Here is a 15,513-nt window from a genome sequence, read left to right on the forward strand (position 1 = left end):
AGTTGAGGCTTTTTCTATTTTATCTTTGTTTGGGCACAGTGACGAGCATAAACTGATCTCCAAGGCACTCCTTCAATTCTTGCATGACACAGGACTGTATGTAAGAATTTAGTTCAAACTTTGACCTGTGGAGGGCAGTAATACGCTCATAAAAGTCCACACTGCCGGAATCTTACAAGAAGAAGATTAAGAAGAACATGATAGGTTTACATTTGCAACAACGTAAACGGGCGAGGAGAGAGGAGGTGGCGGATTGGTTGGTGGACGAGAGATGGCAGAAGTCAGAGGGCGTGTTTTGGCGGATTCAAGTTATGTGGGAATAATCGGAAAAGTTTTTTCCCGACAGAGAAAATTAATTTAACGGCCGCCTGAAGTCGGAACAACAACTCGGAAAAGCAGAGAACATTTTAGCACTTTTTCAGCACACTTTGACGACAATGTTAATGAAAGTTCAGCGTTCATGTTGTTTCCACTTTACCATGTAAAAGCACATGAACCCACCGAGAGCGACTTCACAACACGGGAAATGGGATCATACAAGGAGCACTTGAACGCAACGTCCACATTCAGCACTCTGTTAACGCACTTGAAGAGCGAAGGGGCTGAGAACAAGTTAACAAGTCCAGTAACTTTGGTTTTAAGTAATTTATCTAACATGTTGCAGTTGAAAGCTCTGGAGCTTCTGTTCTTCTGGTTCTGCCTGCTGACTGTGTCTGGAATAACTCCTGGACACATGGATACAAACGGTAAGAAAGCTAATGCGTAACTTTAAAGGTAATGATAACACAACATTTGGTCAAGCGACAGACACCGGTACTGCTTCATTAGATGTTCATTATTTTGGGAGCTGTCATGCCGACTGTTGTTTAATGGCCACCAAGAGGTTTCCATGAACTAAATATTTATTTCATTCCCACTGCAGAGTTGTGGTTTTAAGAAGTTACATTTCAGACGTCGTTTCATTCTGTGTAGCGACTGTTTATGTCGTGCGGCTCCTTCTATGAACAACCAGGTGACTCCTGAAATCCACTGACGCCAGGAATCAACAGCAGTGTCCCCCAGATTCATTCAGGAGCGGCTGATGTTTTCACTTAAACGCTTTGCTCGCTTGCTCTCCTTGTTCTATACGGAACATACAGTAAGTGAAAAGCTGCTGTTAGAGCTGCGTGACTCCAAGTGTTTGATTGTCTGAGCGGCAGAAAGTGACGTCAGAGAAGACTGTCGTTTCCCAAAGAGCTCGAAAAAGTGATGCCGCTTAGTGGCAGCTAACCTCACTCACTCGCCCCTCCCCTTGACTTCTTTTTGCTCAGCTATGTTTTTGGCTCTATGTGCGTGATGACGTAGTAAACACAACGTGAAGTTGCTCCAGAGGCGTGTGAGCTCTGGTCACTCTGGACAAAACTGCATGAAACTAAATGAGTAAATGTAAATGCATACATGAGAAAGAAACTAGTCATTTTAAACTAAAGAGGAGACGATTCTTTATGATTATTGTGCAAATGAAATGCTTGGTAATTAAGGGAGGTGGTTCTCATGTTGCCTATTTTCATATTCATTTCTACAGATAAGCTAAAGAAGTTTTACATTGAGACACAAAAGGCACACATGAACTGTCTTATCTACAATGATTATGAGGTCATATTAACAGGGGTTTCCTGCCGTTAAAGGCTTGACGTGGGGCCCAAAATGGCTTGGGTGCTGTGTCATGAATGTAAAATCACTGTGGAGAGAGGATGGAAACTAAAAAACTTTTCCAAAATCTATTGGTTATAGTTCCTCCCCAGACAAATTATTTAGCAAGTTTAGTCCTTATGCTTTCTGGTTGTTGTTGTTTATTTATTATCTGCTGCATTTCCAACTATTTGTTCACACACATGGTAAAAATAATGGTCCCAAATGATGTGAAATCTTCTTGGTGGAGGAAATTTTAAGCTATTTAGATGTACATCACTTGCTCATGGACACAACAGCCCTGCAGCTGAAGTTTTGTATTGGGGTAACTAACTGTGTTGTAAGACTGCAAATACACTGAAGCAGTGATCACTACATACATTTTAAATCATTAACTCAGCTGCAGACACATTGGCCGGGTTAGCTACAAAAGGAGAGAACAGTTACCAAATATTGTAAATTGTAATTGTACAGTATCTTTGGCCAAACGTGAAGGTCACTGCAGGTCAGACGTGACTACAAACTAATCTGAAAATATCTCTCCAGTCAAAGTGATTTTATTCAATGTGGTGTTTGATACAACCACAAATGTAACGGCCAGTAAACTCAGTATCATGGGCTTCATCTGTAAAGAGATCACTGTAGTTACTGAGGTTGGATTTGTCATCAATAACTACTGTATCTAAGGTGGCAGACGCCTTTATCCAAATCGACTTACATCTGAGGAACAACATAGAAGCATCAGGTCAGAGAGATCTACAAGCAACACTAGATGTTAGTAAGAGATATTAAAGCTTACGGTGTCACTGGGGTAAATACCTGTGGGAAGCAATAGGAGTTAACAAATGGTGCCGTCAAGACAAGCACATGTTAAGGAGAGAGATGAAGAAGAAGTGCAGGCTGGATGTTAGCGGCTCAGAGGAAGTGTTCTTGAAAGAGGTGACTTTAAGACAACATTTAAATGTGATGTGGATGGAAATCTATGTCCTGATGTAAATGACAAAACATATGTTCATGTTTTGTTTATCACCACTAAGTTACTTTATTTGAACTTGTTTGACTTTTAGCCTTTGTGGAAAAAAGAATCTTTCTTCTAGTATTTGTAGTTCATGAAAAAAATCCATTGTGCCCAAACAAAAGTGCATCCATCCAAAGTTAGTTTGTGTGCGTTTTGTTTTCCCTGAGCTAAATTTTGACTGAATAAAAGGGGTTTTGTTTCTTTTCATTAGTTTTTCATTTAGACACTTTCTGATTTGTTGTTTGTATGAAGAGTTAAGAGAAAACAACACTTTGCAGTTTTGGTGTTTGTCACCTGTTCTTAAAACCAGGCATTTGTTCTAACAGAGCATCAAAGTAATGGAGAAAACTGCTTCTGATCTGTTTGATTAATATTTTCATCTTTAGGTTTTTCCACGGGCATTTTGTTCCATCTGGTTACAGCTGATTTAAAATAATCAAATGTAGCGTAAAATTAAAATGTGTTTAAAATGTTATATTGTGAAGTTATTGATTCCCTCTTCCTGCATTTTAGAGCCTATCATGGTCCGCGTTGGCACGCATTCATATTTCTAGCTCCACGCAATTAAAATGGGGGCTCTTTATTTACCTGTTGCCATGGTGAATCGTAGTATCGGAGCTCCATTGACGGTGGCTTTTTTTTATGCCTACACATGCACTTCCATCTTCAACATACTCAGAGTTGACTGAACTAATTCTGATCGACTTTTCTGGAACAGAGTTTCCCACCTCAGGCTCAATCAGCTCAGAGTTTGATGAACCTGCTTTCTGAAACAGCCCTACTGTCTAATGTCAGCTTAAATATTCTTAAATGACGCCAACATGAAAATATATATATATACATAAATAATGTGCCGACTAACTAACGTGTTTATAAACTGGTGTTTCAGAGTCATTGAGGTGACATGTAAATGTGTTATCTGATGTTCTGTCTGAACCTGATTGATCTCTGTTTGAACACAATAACTAAAATAAACTTCTTCTTTCAGGGTCGGGTGACGTCAGAGTGGTTGTGAAAGAAGGGAGTGACGCCATTTTACCCTGTTCCCTCAGCACCAAGGAGAACGCTGAGGAGAAACTCTTTGACTGGAAGAAAGATGGTCGGAAGGAGATTTTCTTTTATGATGGAGGCCTTCATTACAACAACGGCCGTATAGGTCAAGATCAGCAGTTCAAAGGTCGCGTCTCACATTTTCAAGATGAGCTGAAGTACGGCAACGCCTCCATCATCATCAGAAATACGAAGGTGACCGACAGAGGAGACTACACCTGTGATTTTCCACGTCTTCAGCCAAGACAGATATTCAACATTCAGCTTGTTGTTGGTGAGTGTTTTCATTAAAGGGGCATTATGTAGTTTTCAGCGACCACTAGCGGTGCAGTTTTTAGAGTGCAACCAGGCGTGTGCTCAAACTCAAGAGCGAGCAAACTCCGACACAGAAAGAGCAAAACACCAGGAGACACTTTCACCTGAGTATCAGTAAAATTACTAAAAATCTAAACTGAACGTTACGAAGCAAACAACAGTAGAGCCGTGCTAAAGTAGCTGGCTGCTCCTGCCTTGCATCAAGGCCGGTATAAACATCTCGTTCAGTCTGACGGGCTACATATATACTTATAATAATTGTGTAAATGGTAAAACAATAAAAACGCAAACAGGGCAGTAAAAGTGCTTTTTAAGTTCAGAAACATTTTGAGTCCCCCCTCTCGTGCCTCACAGTGGTTTGGTCCACTGCCTGCTTTCCCTCTCAGGAGTCCGGTGGCAGAAAACCAGTTCAAATCCTTTCGTAGTTGTGAAGCTCCAGTAATGCTGAGCAGGCTGGCAGAGCTGTTTTATGCACTTTAAACACTGGATGAACTAATTATTCCTAGAGCCATAGAAACTACATACAGTTAATCTATATTGTTCGTCCAGATCTCCAGCTGTCGTTTCATCCTCCTGTACTTTCAGTGATGCTCTTGACATTTACCTGACACCTTTTTCTCCTTCTCCCCCTTTTCTTCCTTTACCTCTACTTGTTCTTTTCTTTCCTCATAAGAAACTATAATCAGACATGCTAGTTGTCCTCTTCCTGCTTTACCTCTCCTTGGCCTGCCTGATCTTTGTCTCCACATCATGTCAGAACTGAGCCTCTGCTTCTTCTGACTGCTCTGCATCTGATCTCAGGTGACTTAACTGCTTCTGTTCAGTGCTCTACTTTAACTACTTTTGAGTTTTCTTCAACAAAATGCATATGATTACATTTACATAAACTCTAATTCATCCTCACCCAAATGTTTTGTTAATTTGACAAAAAACTAAATGTTGTAATTGAACATTTAGGTTTTTATCTTTATCATGTATTCTAAATCAAAATAAATGATTTGTTTTCAGATTAAATAAAATGTTGATTTAATTCTGGAATTATTTTGAATAAATTATTAACAAATAAATCAGACAATGCAAAAACAATTTATTGATATTCCCAAAGTTTTGGTCTTGACTGAAATCGCGACACCTAAAGTCCACGGTCTCGTGTCGCGGATCCGAGAAACAGAACCACGACACCACCGCTCCGCAGACTGCTGAACACAATGCAACTGTGGGTGGCGGCGGCCGGTGGAGGGTGGGCTCTGTAGCGGTGTATATTGTGGGCTATTTGTATTAACAGTAGGTAATTTTCCACCTTAGTTTAGTGTTGATTTACTTTAATCTGCTCCTCTGCTCTTCTCCCCACACTCACACACACCTAGTCTGCACCTTGATATGAACCGAACGTCTCGGGTTACGTATGTAACCCTTGTTCCCCGAGAAGGGGAACGAGACACTGCGTGGGTGACGACACTATGGGAACGCCCCTGGGCGTGGCAGGGCTGAACTATGAATGAAACTACTCCAATCCTATTGGTGTTACTAGAACGGTAGTGTGTGACGGCGTAACCGGAGGGGGTATATAAGCACGCCGGCACATAGGACACATTAGCCCTTTCTATGAAGCAGGGCACTCCAGGCGGGGTGAGGTGTGGTGGACCGACGCAGTGTCTCGTTCCCCTTCTCGGGGAACAAGGGTTACATACGTAACTCGAGACGTTCCCCTTCGAGGGAACTCGAACTGCGTTGGTGACGACACTATGGGAACGAGATACCCACTTAGGCCGCATCGAAACCCCGCCTGCCCCCAGCGTGCAGAACCTGACGGCACAACTAGGAGGAGAGAGCACGGGTGCCGGGTGCAGAAGGCAGGTCCAGACTGTAAAACCGGATAAAAGTGTGAGGGGTGGCCCAGCCAGCCGCATCACACAAATCCTGGAGTGACGCCCCTGCGAGGAGGGCCCTAGAAGCCGCCATGCCTCGAGTAGAGTACGCCCTTACAGCCATAGGTGAAGGCAAACCGCGCACCTGATAGGCCAGGGAAATGGTCTGAACGATCCAGTTGCTAATGGTGTGTTTAGAAGCGGGTAGCCCAGCCTTGGGGGACCCGAAACACACCAGCAACTGGTCTGCCTTCCTCCACCGGGAAGACCTCAGAGTGTAAATACTCAGTGCTCTGACAGGGCAGAGCAGATGAAGTCTCCCGTCCTCCGCCGTCACATGAGGTGGGGGATGAAACGCCTGCAGCACCGTGGACCCTGCCAGTCTGGCCGGAACCTTAAGGACATAACCTGGACAAGGGTGCAGGATGGCCCTGACCCTCCCCGGGGCAAACTCCAGGCATGGGGGAGACACCGACAGTGCCTGGAGATCCCCCACCCTCCTCAGAGAGGTGATAGCGAGGAGAAAGGTCATTTTAAGGGTCAGGTGCTTGGCCTCAGCCGACTCCAGGGGTTCGAAGGGGGCCTCAGCCAGCGCTTCGAGAACCACTGCCAGGTCCCAGGTGGGAACCCTGGAACGAGTCACGGGTCTCATCCTCTGGGCTCCACGGAGGAAGCGCATGACCAGCGGAAGCCTCCCCAAAGGCCCATCACTCAGAGGGGCGTGGAATGCTGCAATGGCAGCCACATATACTTTGAGCGTGGACGGGGAGAGGCCAAAGGAGAAACGGTGCTGAGAACTCGAGTATCACAATTACCGAGCAGTTAACTGGGTCCACCGCCCCTTATCTGCACCAGGTGGTGAACACATTCCACTTTAGGCTGTACATCCTTCTCGTGGACGGGGCTCTGGAGCTGAGCAGCGTTTCGACTGCTCCTGTCGTCAGACCCGCCTCTAAGAACTGCGCCTCCTCAGGGGCCAGACCCATAGCTGCCACAGGGCGGGGCAAGGGTGAAAGATCTGGCCCTCCGCCTGGGACAGCAGGTCTCTCCTCAGAGGGACCTGCCAGGGCGGGCCCTCGAGGAGCGATATTAAATCCGAGAACCACACTCGTGCCGGCCAAAACGGGGCTACTAGTAGTAGGCTGATGCCGTCCTGGCGGACCTGCTCCAGAACCGCCGGGAGCAGAGCGACTGGGGGAAACGCATACAGACGCAGCCTCGGCTACTCGGGGTGATAGGGAGAACCACAGGGGACAGTGTGCCGTCTCTCGGGACGCAAACAAGTCCGCGTCTATGGGGCCGAAATCTTCGCATAATAACTCCACCACCTCGGGGTGGAGTCTCCATTCCCCGGGCCTCAACCCCTGTCTCGACAGCAGGTCTGCTCCTTGATTCTGGGTCCCAGGGATGTACATCGCTCTGAGGGACAGCAGTCTCTCCTGGGACCACAGGAGGATCCGATGTGTCAGTTTGCATAATGGGCGCGAGTGCAGACCCCCCTGGTGATTAAAATAGGCCGCCACCGCCGTATTGTCGGTCCTGACAAGGACGTGGCGACTGCGGAGAGCGGGCAGAAAACTCCTCAGAGCTCTGAAAACCCCCAACATTTCCAGGCAATTTATGTGCCAAGAGAAATGATGCTCCTCCCAGGAGCCTCTCGCGAAGCGGTCGTCCATGACCGCGCTCCATCCCGTGCGTGAGGCGTCTGTTGAAATAATTGTTCGGCGACAGATTGCTCCCAACACAGACCTTGGGACAGGAACCAAGGCTTCCTCCATACGGACAGGGAACGAAGGCATCCACTCGTAACCCGTATCAGACGGAGCGGATTTCCCCTCGGGGAGAATCCCTTGGATTTTAGCCACCACTGCAGGGCTCTCATGTGCAGTAGTCCGGAAGGTATTATACTGGACGCTGCTGCCAGAAGACCCAACACCCTCTGAAAGTGTTTCACAGTGATGCCGCGGCCTAACTGCACTCTGGTCACTGAGGATAAAATGGACTCGATGCGTGCGGGAGACAGGTGGACAGCTAGCTCCTCAGAGCCAGATTGTGTCAGCCTTTCCGGACTCGCCCCTCGAGTGGGAGAAACTGTGAAACGGGCTCCCGACGAGGGGAGGAGGATTCCGCGGACGAGGACCGGAAAAAGGCCTCAGCCGTTCCGGCACCCTCGGCGATCTCGCGTTGTGATCCCCAGGATCGGAGCTGCCGCGACGCCTCAGCGACCGCGGGGCCTGTGCCACGAGGGGAGCGCATCCGACCATCCTCTAGGAAGAGAGCCGCTCTTCCTCAGGGGCAGGGCCTCGCAATGGTCGCAGGCAGCCCCCTCGAGAGCCGCCTGAGCATGCGACATCCCCAGGCATGAGACGCACATCCTATGGGTATCCGTGATGAAACGCTCACAAGGGAAGACACACTGTAGGAATCGCTTTGACATGATCTTCTGCTGCTTTGTCTCAATGTCAGGTAGGAAAATGGAGCTTCCAAACATAGCCAGAGTGCCTGCTGAATAGAAAGAAGTGTCCTATGTGCCAGCGTGCTTATATACCCCCTCCAGTTACGCCGTCACACACTACCGTTCTAGTAACACCAATAGGATTGGAGTAGTTTCATTCATAGTTCAGCCCTGCCACGCCCAGGGGCGTTCCCATAGTGTCGTCACCGACGCAGTTTGAGTTCCCTCGAAGGGGAACTGTGGATTTGGTGTATCGTTACACCCCTAATATTCACAAATGGCTGTTTATTTAAAATTACTAGTCTAATAACACATGACTAGTTCATAACATCACCCTGCACTGTGCAGTAATTAATGTTCTAATTCTGTTGATATTCTCTTTCAGATCTCACCTTCAGAAACCGTTTAAACGAAATCACAGGTGCGTCACTGATCTGTACATGTGTGCTACAACTCTCTGGGCCTCAGTATCATTTAAACGTTTGACGCAGGACCTTCATGTTGACTAACCATCACAGCAGGTTCTGCACATTTGGATGTTCCTGATCTCTACATCTGCTTTGTTTATTGGCTGCTTTAGAGACACAAACACACACCTGCTGCTGTTTTCTCAGAGGCACTTGTAGGTAAACTACCTGTAGCCACCAGCAACACTGTCAGACTGATCAGTGGAAGCTGATGTTGAAGGTGTTGTGTTGGCTTGGTTCATTATGATAAAGGACAATGTCTGCGTTAACGTGTTCTGTCAAACGTCTTGAATATTACCCAGCTCTAAGGTCACTAAGTTGTAGCACACACGCTGCAGATGTAGAGATCAGTGACGTCAGTCAAGAGTCACTTAGTTTCTCCTGATCTGTCTTTAAGTTTGAAACCCTGAGTTTTATATTTGAATGGAAACTACATTTGTAGTGTTCTGTTTACATGATTTTCTTATTATTGTGTTCACAGGTGCAGCTGCAGAGCCGTCCATCACGATAGTTGATGTCACAGAGTTTGGGGTCCTGCTGCAGTGTGAAGTTAGAGGTGCTTTTCCTAAACCTACAGTAGAGTGGCAGGACAGTGCTGGAAACAAACTTCCTGCTGAGGAGCCACAGGTCTCAGAAAGAGAAGGTCACTTCTACATCACCCTCCAAACCACTGTGACCAAGACCAAAACCAACCAGTTCCACTGTGTAGTCCAGCAGGACGACATCGGTCATATGATCAGTAATAACATCACTTTGCCAGGTGAGATTCATTTTAGTAGTTTTATCTGAAAATAGTTGTTGATGTTCATATAGTGTTATTTTAATGTTCATAGACTTTAGCAGCATGGCCGCCTCAGTAGTAGTTCTGTGTAGGTAATAACCAGCGTGCTGTACATGATATACAGTTTACATTCTGAGTGTGACTCTAGGTTTTGTTGTGTGTTTCAGAGAAACTGTTTGAGGACACGTGCAGCAGAGGGGACGTCACAGGATGGTTGGGTGGAATTTTTTTGGGAGCTGTAATTCTTGCTGCAGTTCAAGGTTTTCTTGTAGCTACAAAGATCATCACAGTACGCTGTAATAAAGGTCAGTTTATATAATGGATTCTATCAACATAACAGATACTTAAAAAACCATCTCATGTCACAATGTTCTTCAATTTTCTTTTTTATTAAATTGATTGATTTGCTTTTATTGGACAGGAGCAGCTAAACAGAAAAACAGGAAGAAAAACAAAAGAGGGGAGGAATCAAACCTGCAGGCTCCACCAGGTGAGTTACCGGGCGTCCCTTACGTTTTGTACATAAAAAAAAAAAATAATCCACTAAGCTTCCTTTATTTATTTATGAGGCCTCTGGTTCACATTGTGATTGTTAAAAAAATATATAGCAAGCTTTAAATACGTAACTGTCCATTAAATGGATGTTTTTGACAGTTTCTTTAAGAAATGTTTGAATATATAATTCAAATTAGGTTTATTGGCATGAATGTGTAGCAACAATATTACCAAAGCTGCATATAAAGCACATAAGGTCAATTAATTTCATATATATTATATAAGGAAATAAAACAGCAAAAGTTGTGTTTGTGTGTGTTAATACCAAGTAAAATAATAACAATAAAAATATATAATATAAACATTCTGTAAAAATAAATATTAAAAAAAAGTAAATAAGTAAAACAATAAGTAATATTAAAATAAATAAAGTGTGTTATTATAATATACTAAAAAAATTTAATAAAATGGATAAAACTGTAAATTAGTGTATATTAATAGACAATAAATTAATTAATTATTTCATTTAAATAAAATAAAAAAATCAGTATCAAATGTGAGATTAAAAACTCAACAATTACTAAAATATCACACAATCAAAATAATAATTTAAAATTATTTATTAGTCTAAGTTTATATCATTCACTTCTTGTTTTTCCATTTTGTCTCTGGAAACATTTGAAAGTAAAAGTCCTGAAGATTCTGCCTGTCTGCTGATACTGACCACCATTTAAATGATCTGATTATCTCCTGAAGTGGATTTGTAAAAACAAACTGAGCTGTTATGTCCTGATTCTTAAAATGATTGAACACACCTGAAAAAGTTGAAACATCAGCTCTGAGACAAAACTCGCTCACTTGTGCTGCTTTGTGACTGAAATATTCACAAATGGCAGAATTTAATTTATTTTTGGCTGCTTGAGAAGTTTTCAGTAGCACTTAATAAAAAGGTAATGATTAAGTAATACCAGGTAATAACCAGGTAATAGCTTGGTATTAACAATGAGTATATCTGGGTACTTTGTTGTTAAGTTGGCTCTTAAAATTTATTTTCTAAATGTTTCTTTATGGCCCCCGTGTTAAAAGTTTGGAAGATAAAGGAGGTTACAACATAATTTAGTAATTAGGGAGTTACTTCCAATAAATTTTACGTGATTTTGAAGGTATTACGCTGAAAGTAGCCTAAAACATCAACCTGTATTACCTCATTAACAGGTTATTGTCCCATTATTGTCAACATATTACCAATTTTAATCCAAATATTGCTGATATAGGTACCACATTTCCATCAGCATATAATACTAAATAAGTTTTGCTTTGTTGCAATCTTTAAATCTGTTTCCCTGTTATTACTCTTTGTTTGTGACCATCATTACCCTGTTACATACATTTTAGTCTAAAACCACTCAGATAAATTGGGGTCTGGATGAGTAACTGAAAATTAATCAAAACTGATATTCAGAACCTCTAACAGACGTAATTTTCCCTTGTTAAGATTTTTTAAATCCTATTATTTCCCCACAGTATGTGTTTATGTTCTTTCCTCTTAACAACATACTACAGCATGTGTAGTCATGTGACTTCACCCCATCCAGTCCTGCTCAGCTTCTTGACCGGAGTCTGAAGCCCAGAATAGATGTTAAATGTCCATCCTTTTACTGACCAACCAGAAAACAGATATAATTTCAGTAGGATGTTCAGTATGTGTACAGGACGGAGCTGTAACCTGACAACTTCCTGCTCTTACAGCAGCACCTGTCATGTAGACGTCCTTTGATGAATGAGGAGAGGCAGCCAGCAGAGCGTTGAGTGTTACCCTGCTTGCTCAGTGTGCAGGTGAAAATCATTAGTTGCACATTGATATTAATCATAAAATGTTAGTAGCACCAAATACAGGGGGGACATTCTTTGTCGTAGCACCACAGAGTCTCCGCCGCTGCACTCCCGACTTCCGTCAACATTACGTATCAATTTATACTATTAAAGGTAATTCATGAATGTCATATTTGATATATTTAATATTAATAGTATTTAATAGAGCATATCGACAGCACAAACCTGGTCAGTGAACTATGAGGACAAACAAAACAAAGGTTCATTAATCGTAATCGAGGTAAAATATTTAATTGTGATTTTAGGTCTAATCTTCCAGCCCTAGATACACCCATTGTTAATACCAAGCTATTACTTAGTTATCTTTAAAATAAAAATATTCCCAAGTTATTACCAACCTATAATGTAACGTGCTACCAAGTTTTCTTACTCTGAGGTCAGATTTGTCCTTTCGCCAAAACCTTCTCTGGTTCCAGCTCCAACAATAGTTGCAGGTTGAATGTTATACATGACTTAATCATAATCTATGAATAAAAAGGATGCAAGTACAATTATTTCATTTGTAAGAAACGTGCATTTGTGTGATGAGCAGCAGAGCGGAGTGTGTGAGTTACACCATTTAAAAAGGACATAAACAGGTTTTCCACTGCTGTAAGATTTACTGCCAAGAAGCATTATTACATCAAAGAAACACTCCAAACACAAATGTTCTTACTTTCTGTGTGTAGTTTATATTCTGCAGGTGGAGATCCATAAACTGTCGGCTCTGTGTCTCCCAGCTGTGATTGACTAATCATTTGTGTGTATTATATAAAAGTTGACTTTATGTAATGTCTACTTTTCTTTTCTGCAGGTTCTCGTGCCCAGGAAAACGGTTTTTGTAGAGCTCCTTCAGAGGAGGTGTAAAGGTGTGTGTGAATGTACTGAATCATGTAGATTAGTCCAATGCTGTTTTTTTAATACATGCTGTATATACTGTAAATTGTAAATATGTAATCTAACAGATCTTTGAAACGTGTTATGGTCAGTTTTTGGTTACACAGAGGGGTTTTGACCAAATACATTTTTACATAAAGCAGCTCAACAACGTTACAATAGCAGCGTTATTCAATTGGTCCAGATTTTAAATCCAGGAAATGTACATGGGCCAAACATTTTCAGCTGCCTATTTAAAACCGTTTTGAAACTTTTTGAAATGACACATTAACTAATGGAAATTAATGTTTACAAAATTGAAAATAAAAAGTACTTGCCAGTCCAGTCAGGATTAAAGGGAGGGGTTTCATTGTTTTTCATCATGACAGACAATCACTAGAGCACTTCTCTAACTTAAATGTACATTTTACAGCAGGGAAAATGTTTTTTAATCGAAATGACCAACATTTCTGCAGGTTATGAGTTCACAATGGCAACTATAAAAGATGATTTGTTTGAAAAGACAGAAGAGAAATGTTATTTATTTGTATTTAATAGGACATAATCCTTTCATATAATGAGCCACATATTTATTTATAGATAATCAGTGATTTTACATTTGAATGTAATTTAAAAAGCAGATGTACACACAGTAATTCTTCTGTTCAAAATGAGACAGATGTAATTTGTTATTGACTAAATACATAAAACAGTTGGGTTCTCACTGATTTTACAGAATCAGATTTACAATTGTATACAAAAAAATGCAAACTGCTATAAAAAGTTACAAAACTTTAATGGTGAAAAAAAAAATGTGAGACTTTTTCTCCTGATGAGAAATAGTCACGTTTTAATCTCGTCTCCTATCATGTATCTGTATGCTGGGCCACACGGAGGTTACTTGCTAAATGCCAGTTAAATAGGTCGTATCAACAAAGATGTAAAAAGTTTCACAAAGATTGTTTTATTACTGGATTCTGTATGGATTTTTTACTCTTACGTCTCCATTTTATTTCTGAACCTTGTTTGTTGTTTTTGTTTTACTTTGTTGTCAAAATGTAATTATCCACTGCAATTGTGGTTTGTGTACAGCTGTGGTTATAGTACTTGCTTTTAATGTGCTTTTATTTTCTATAGTTCCAAAGCAAAAATCTTTAAAAAGTTTTAAAGTTAAAATCTACTTGGCAGTAAATCAGATTATGAGCTTATTGTTTTGGGTGATGAAGCCTGGCTGTTCTCTTGAAGCAGCCGCTCCATCGTTCTTGTTTTATTTTTGCTTTTTGAGGTCTCATGGACGCTGCTGACTAAGAGAAAGTTAAATGCAATAATAAATTTGATATGACTGATGCTTGAAAAATAAAATAATTTAACATTAGAGCAAACTCTGTATATCTTATTCTCTAATAGCTTTTTGTGTCTAGCCTTGTACGTTTGTATATTTCTATGATTGGTTTCTCAGGTGTTTGTGAGGGTGCAGCCACAGCACCTTGAAAACTCAGTGTTCAGACAGGCTACTTGTTGGTCAAATGTTTGTATCTTGTAATGTGAATAACTTTCTTCCCAGGTGAACATAGTGGCCAAACCTATACCAAGTTCAGTACCTAGTAGGTGTAGTTTTAACATTTACCAAGCTCATTGAACTTTAAATTAGATATTATGTCCTAAAACACGTCTGTATGGGATCTTTACTTATCAAAGTTGTGCAGCCTGCAGTTTAATACGTGTTTGAAACAGTTTCAGACGTCACAAGTGAATCCAGGATCTGTGACTGTTCTTCTCTGGACCTCCATGCTGCCATCAGACCTGGTTTCTGTGTTAAATAAATATCTGCAAAGTCTCAATAAAGAAAACCAGGATATTTGTATTTTTTTTACAGATCTCTGCAGTACACATTGGAAATGATTCAACAAATGTGTAAAAAGGAACTTACAAATGTAATTTACAAATGTGTAAAAACTGTTTTGTGTGTACACATTACTCTGTATTTTTGTGGATATGATTTTACATAACACAAATAAAAATACACATTTGTGAATAGTGAAATATTTGTCAATCATAGTACACATTTGCGGATTGTCTTCTGTGGGTTACAAATATTAAAGTCCAATTAAATTTTAGGTTAATTACTAAGGTAACTTAACAAACTCTGTCGTGAGAGTATTCCCAAGCAATTAAAGGTGCATGCGTTTTAAGGGAAAAGACCATAACAGTCCTGTATTCCCCAAATATTACCAGTGTATGCACTCTAATTATCCACACACATTTTAGATAATCAAACAATTAACTCCTTGCATTACTGTAAATATTAACTGCATCAACCTGTAAATACGGTAAATATTCCCTTCAGTTCCCGCTACATAAATTAATAATGTAAATCACAGTTAACACATAAATTTATAAAATTATTTATCAGTAAACTGCATTTAGGCTCCTACAACTGTATTACTGATAAATGGTTTGGTAATAAATACAGAAAATGTGTTGTTTAATTTTACTTCACAGTCACATTTTAATTGAATGGGTCTTAACAAATGCCAACGCATTCTCACTCCCGACTGGTCACATATTGACGCTTGGTCAAGGCCCATTGGCGTCGCTTGTTAACGCCCTGGGTAGGCTACCCCCCCTTTTGCATCATGTTTTAA

General features: G+C 41.4%; 1 protein-coding gene across 9 annotated transcripts in view; it reads left to right on the forward strand.

The window, feature by feature from the left end:
- The first annotated feature begins 347 nt into the window (after positions 1–347).
- Positions 348–15,513, forward strand: part of LOC119886063 (butyrophilin subfamily 3 member A2-like) — a 52,532-nt gene continuing 37,366 nt past the window's right edge. The window contains exons 1-7 of one of the 9 annotated variants that reach the window (XM_038696560.1): positions 349–746; positions 3,678–4,013; positions 8,763–8,798; positions 9,326–9,604; positions 9,793–9,930; positions 10,047–10,115; positions 11,870–12,081. In XM_038696560.1, coding sequence (XP_038552488.1) covers positions 461–746; positions 3,678–4,013; positions 8,763–8,798; positions 9,326–9,604; positions 9,793–9,930; positions 10,047–10,115; positions 11,870–11,886 — 1,161 coding nt within the window. In that variant the 5' untranslated portion in view covers positions 349–460 and the 3' untranslated portion in view covers positions 11,887–12,081. Of the gene's footprint in view, positions 747–3,677; positions 4,014–8,762; positions 8,799–9,325; positions 9,605–9,792; positions 9,931–10,046; positions 10,116–11,869; positions 12,082–12,806; positions 13,816–15,513 lie in introns of those variants that run through there. The other 8 variants (XM_038696553.1, XM_038696556.1, XM_038696555.1 and 5 more) reach the window with 8 other exon arrangements.

This window comes from Micropterus salmoides, unplaced genomic scaffold, assembly GCF_014851395.1.
Source record: "Micropterus salmoides isolate LMB-PRFRI ecotype aquatic unplaced genomic scaffold, ASM1485139v1 Ms_hic_scaffold_4, whole genome shotgun sequence".
Classification (NCBI taxonomy): Eukaryota; Metazoa; Chordata; class Actinopteri; order Centrarchiformes; family Centrarchidae; genus Micropterus; species Micropterus salmoides.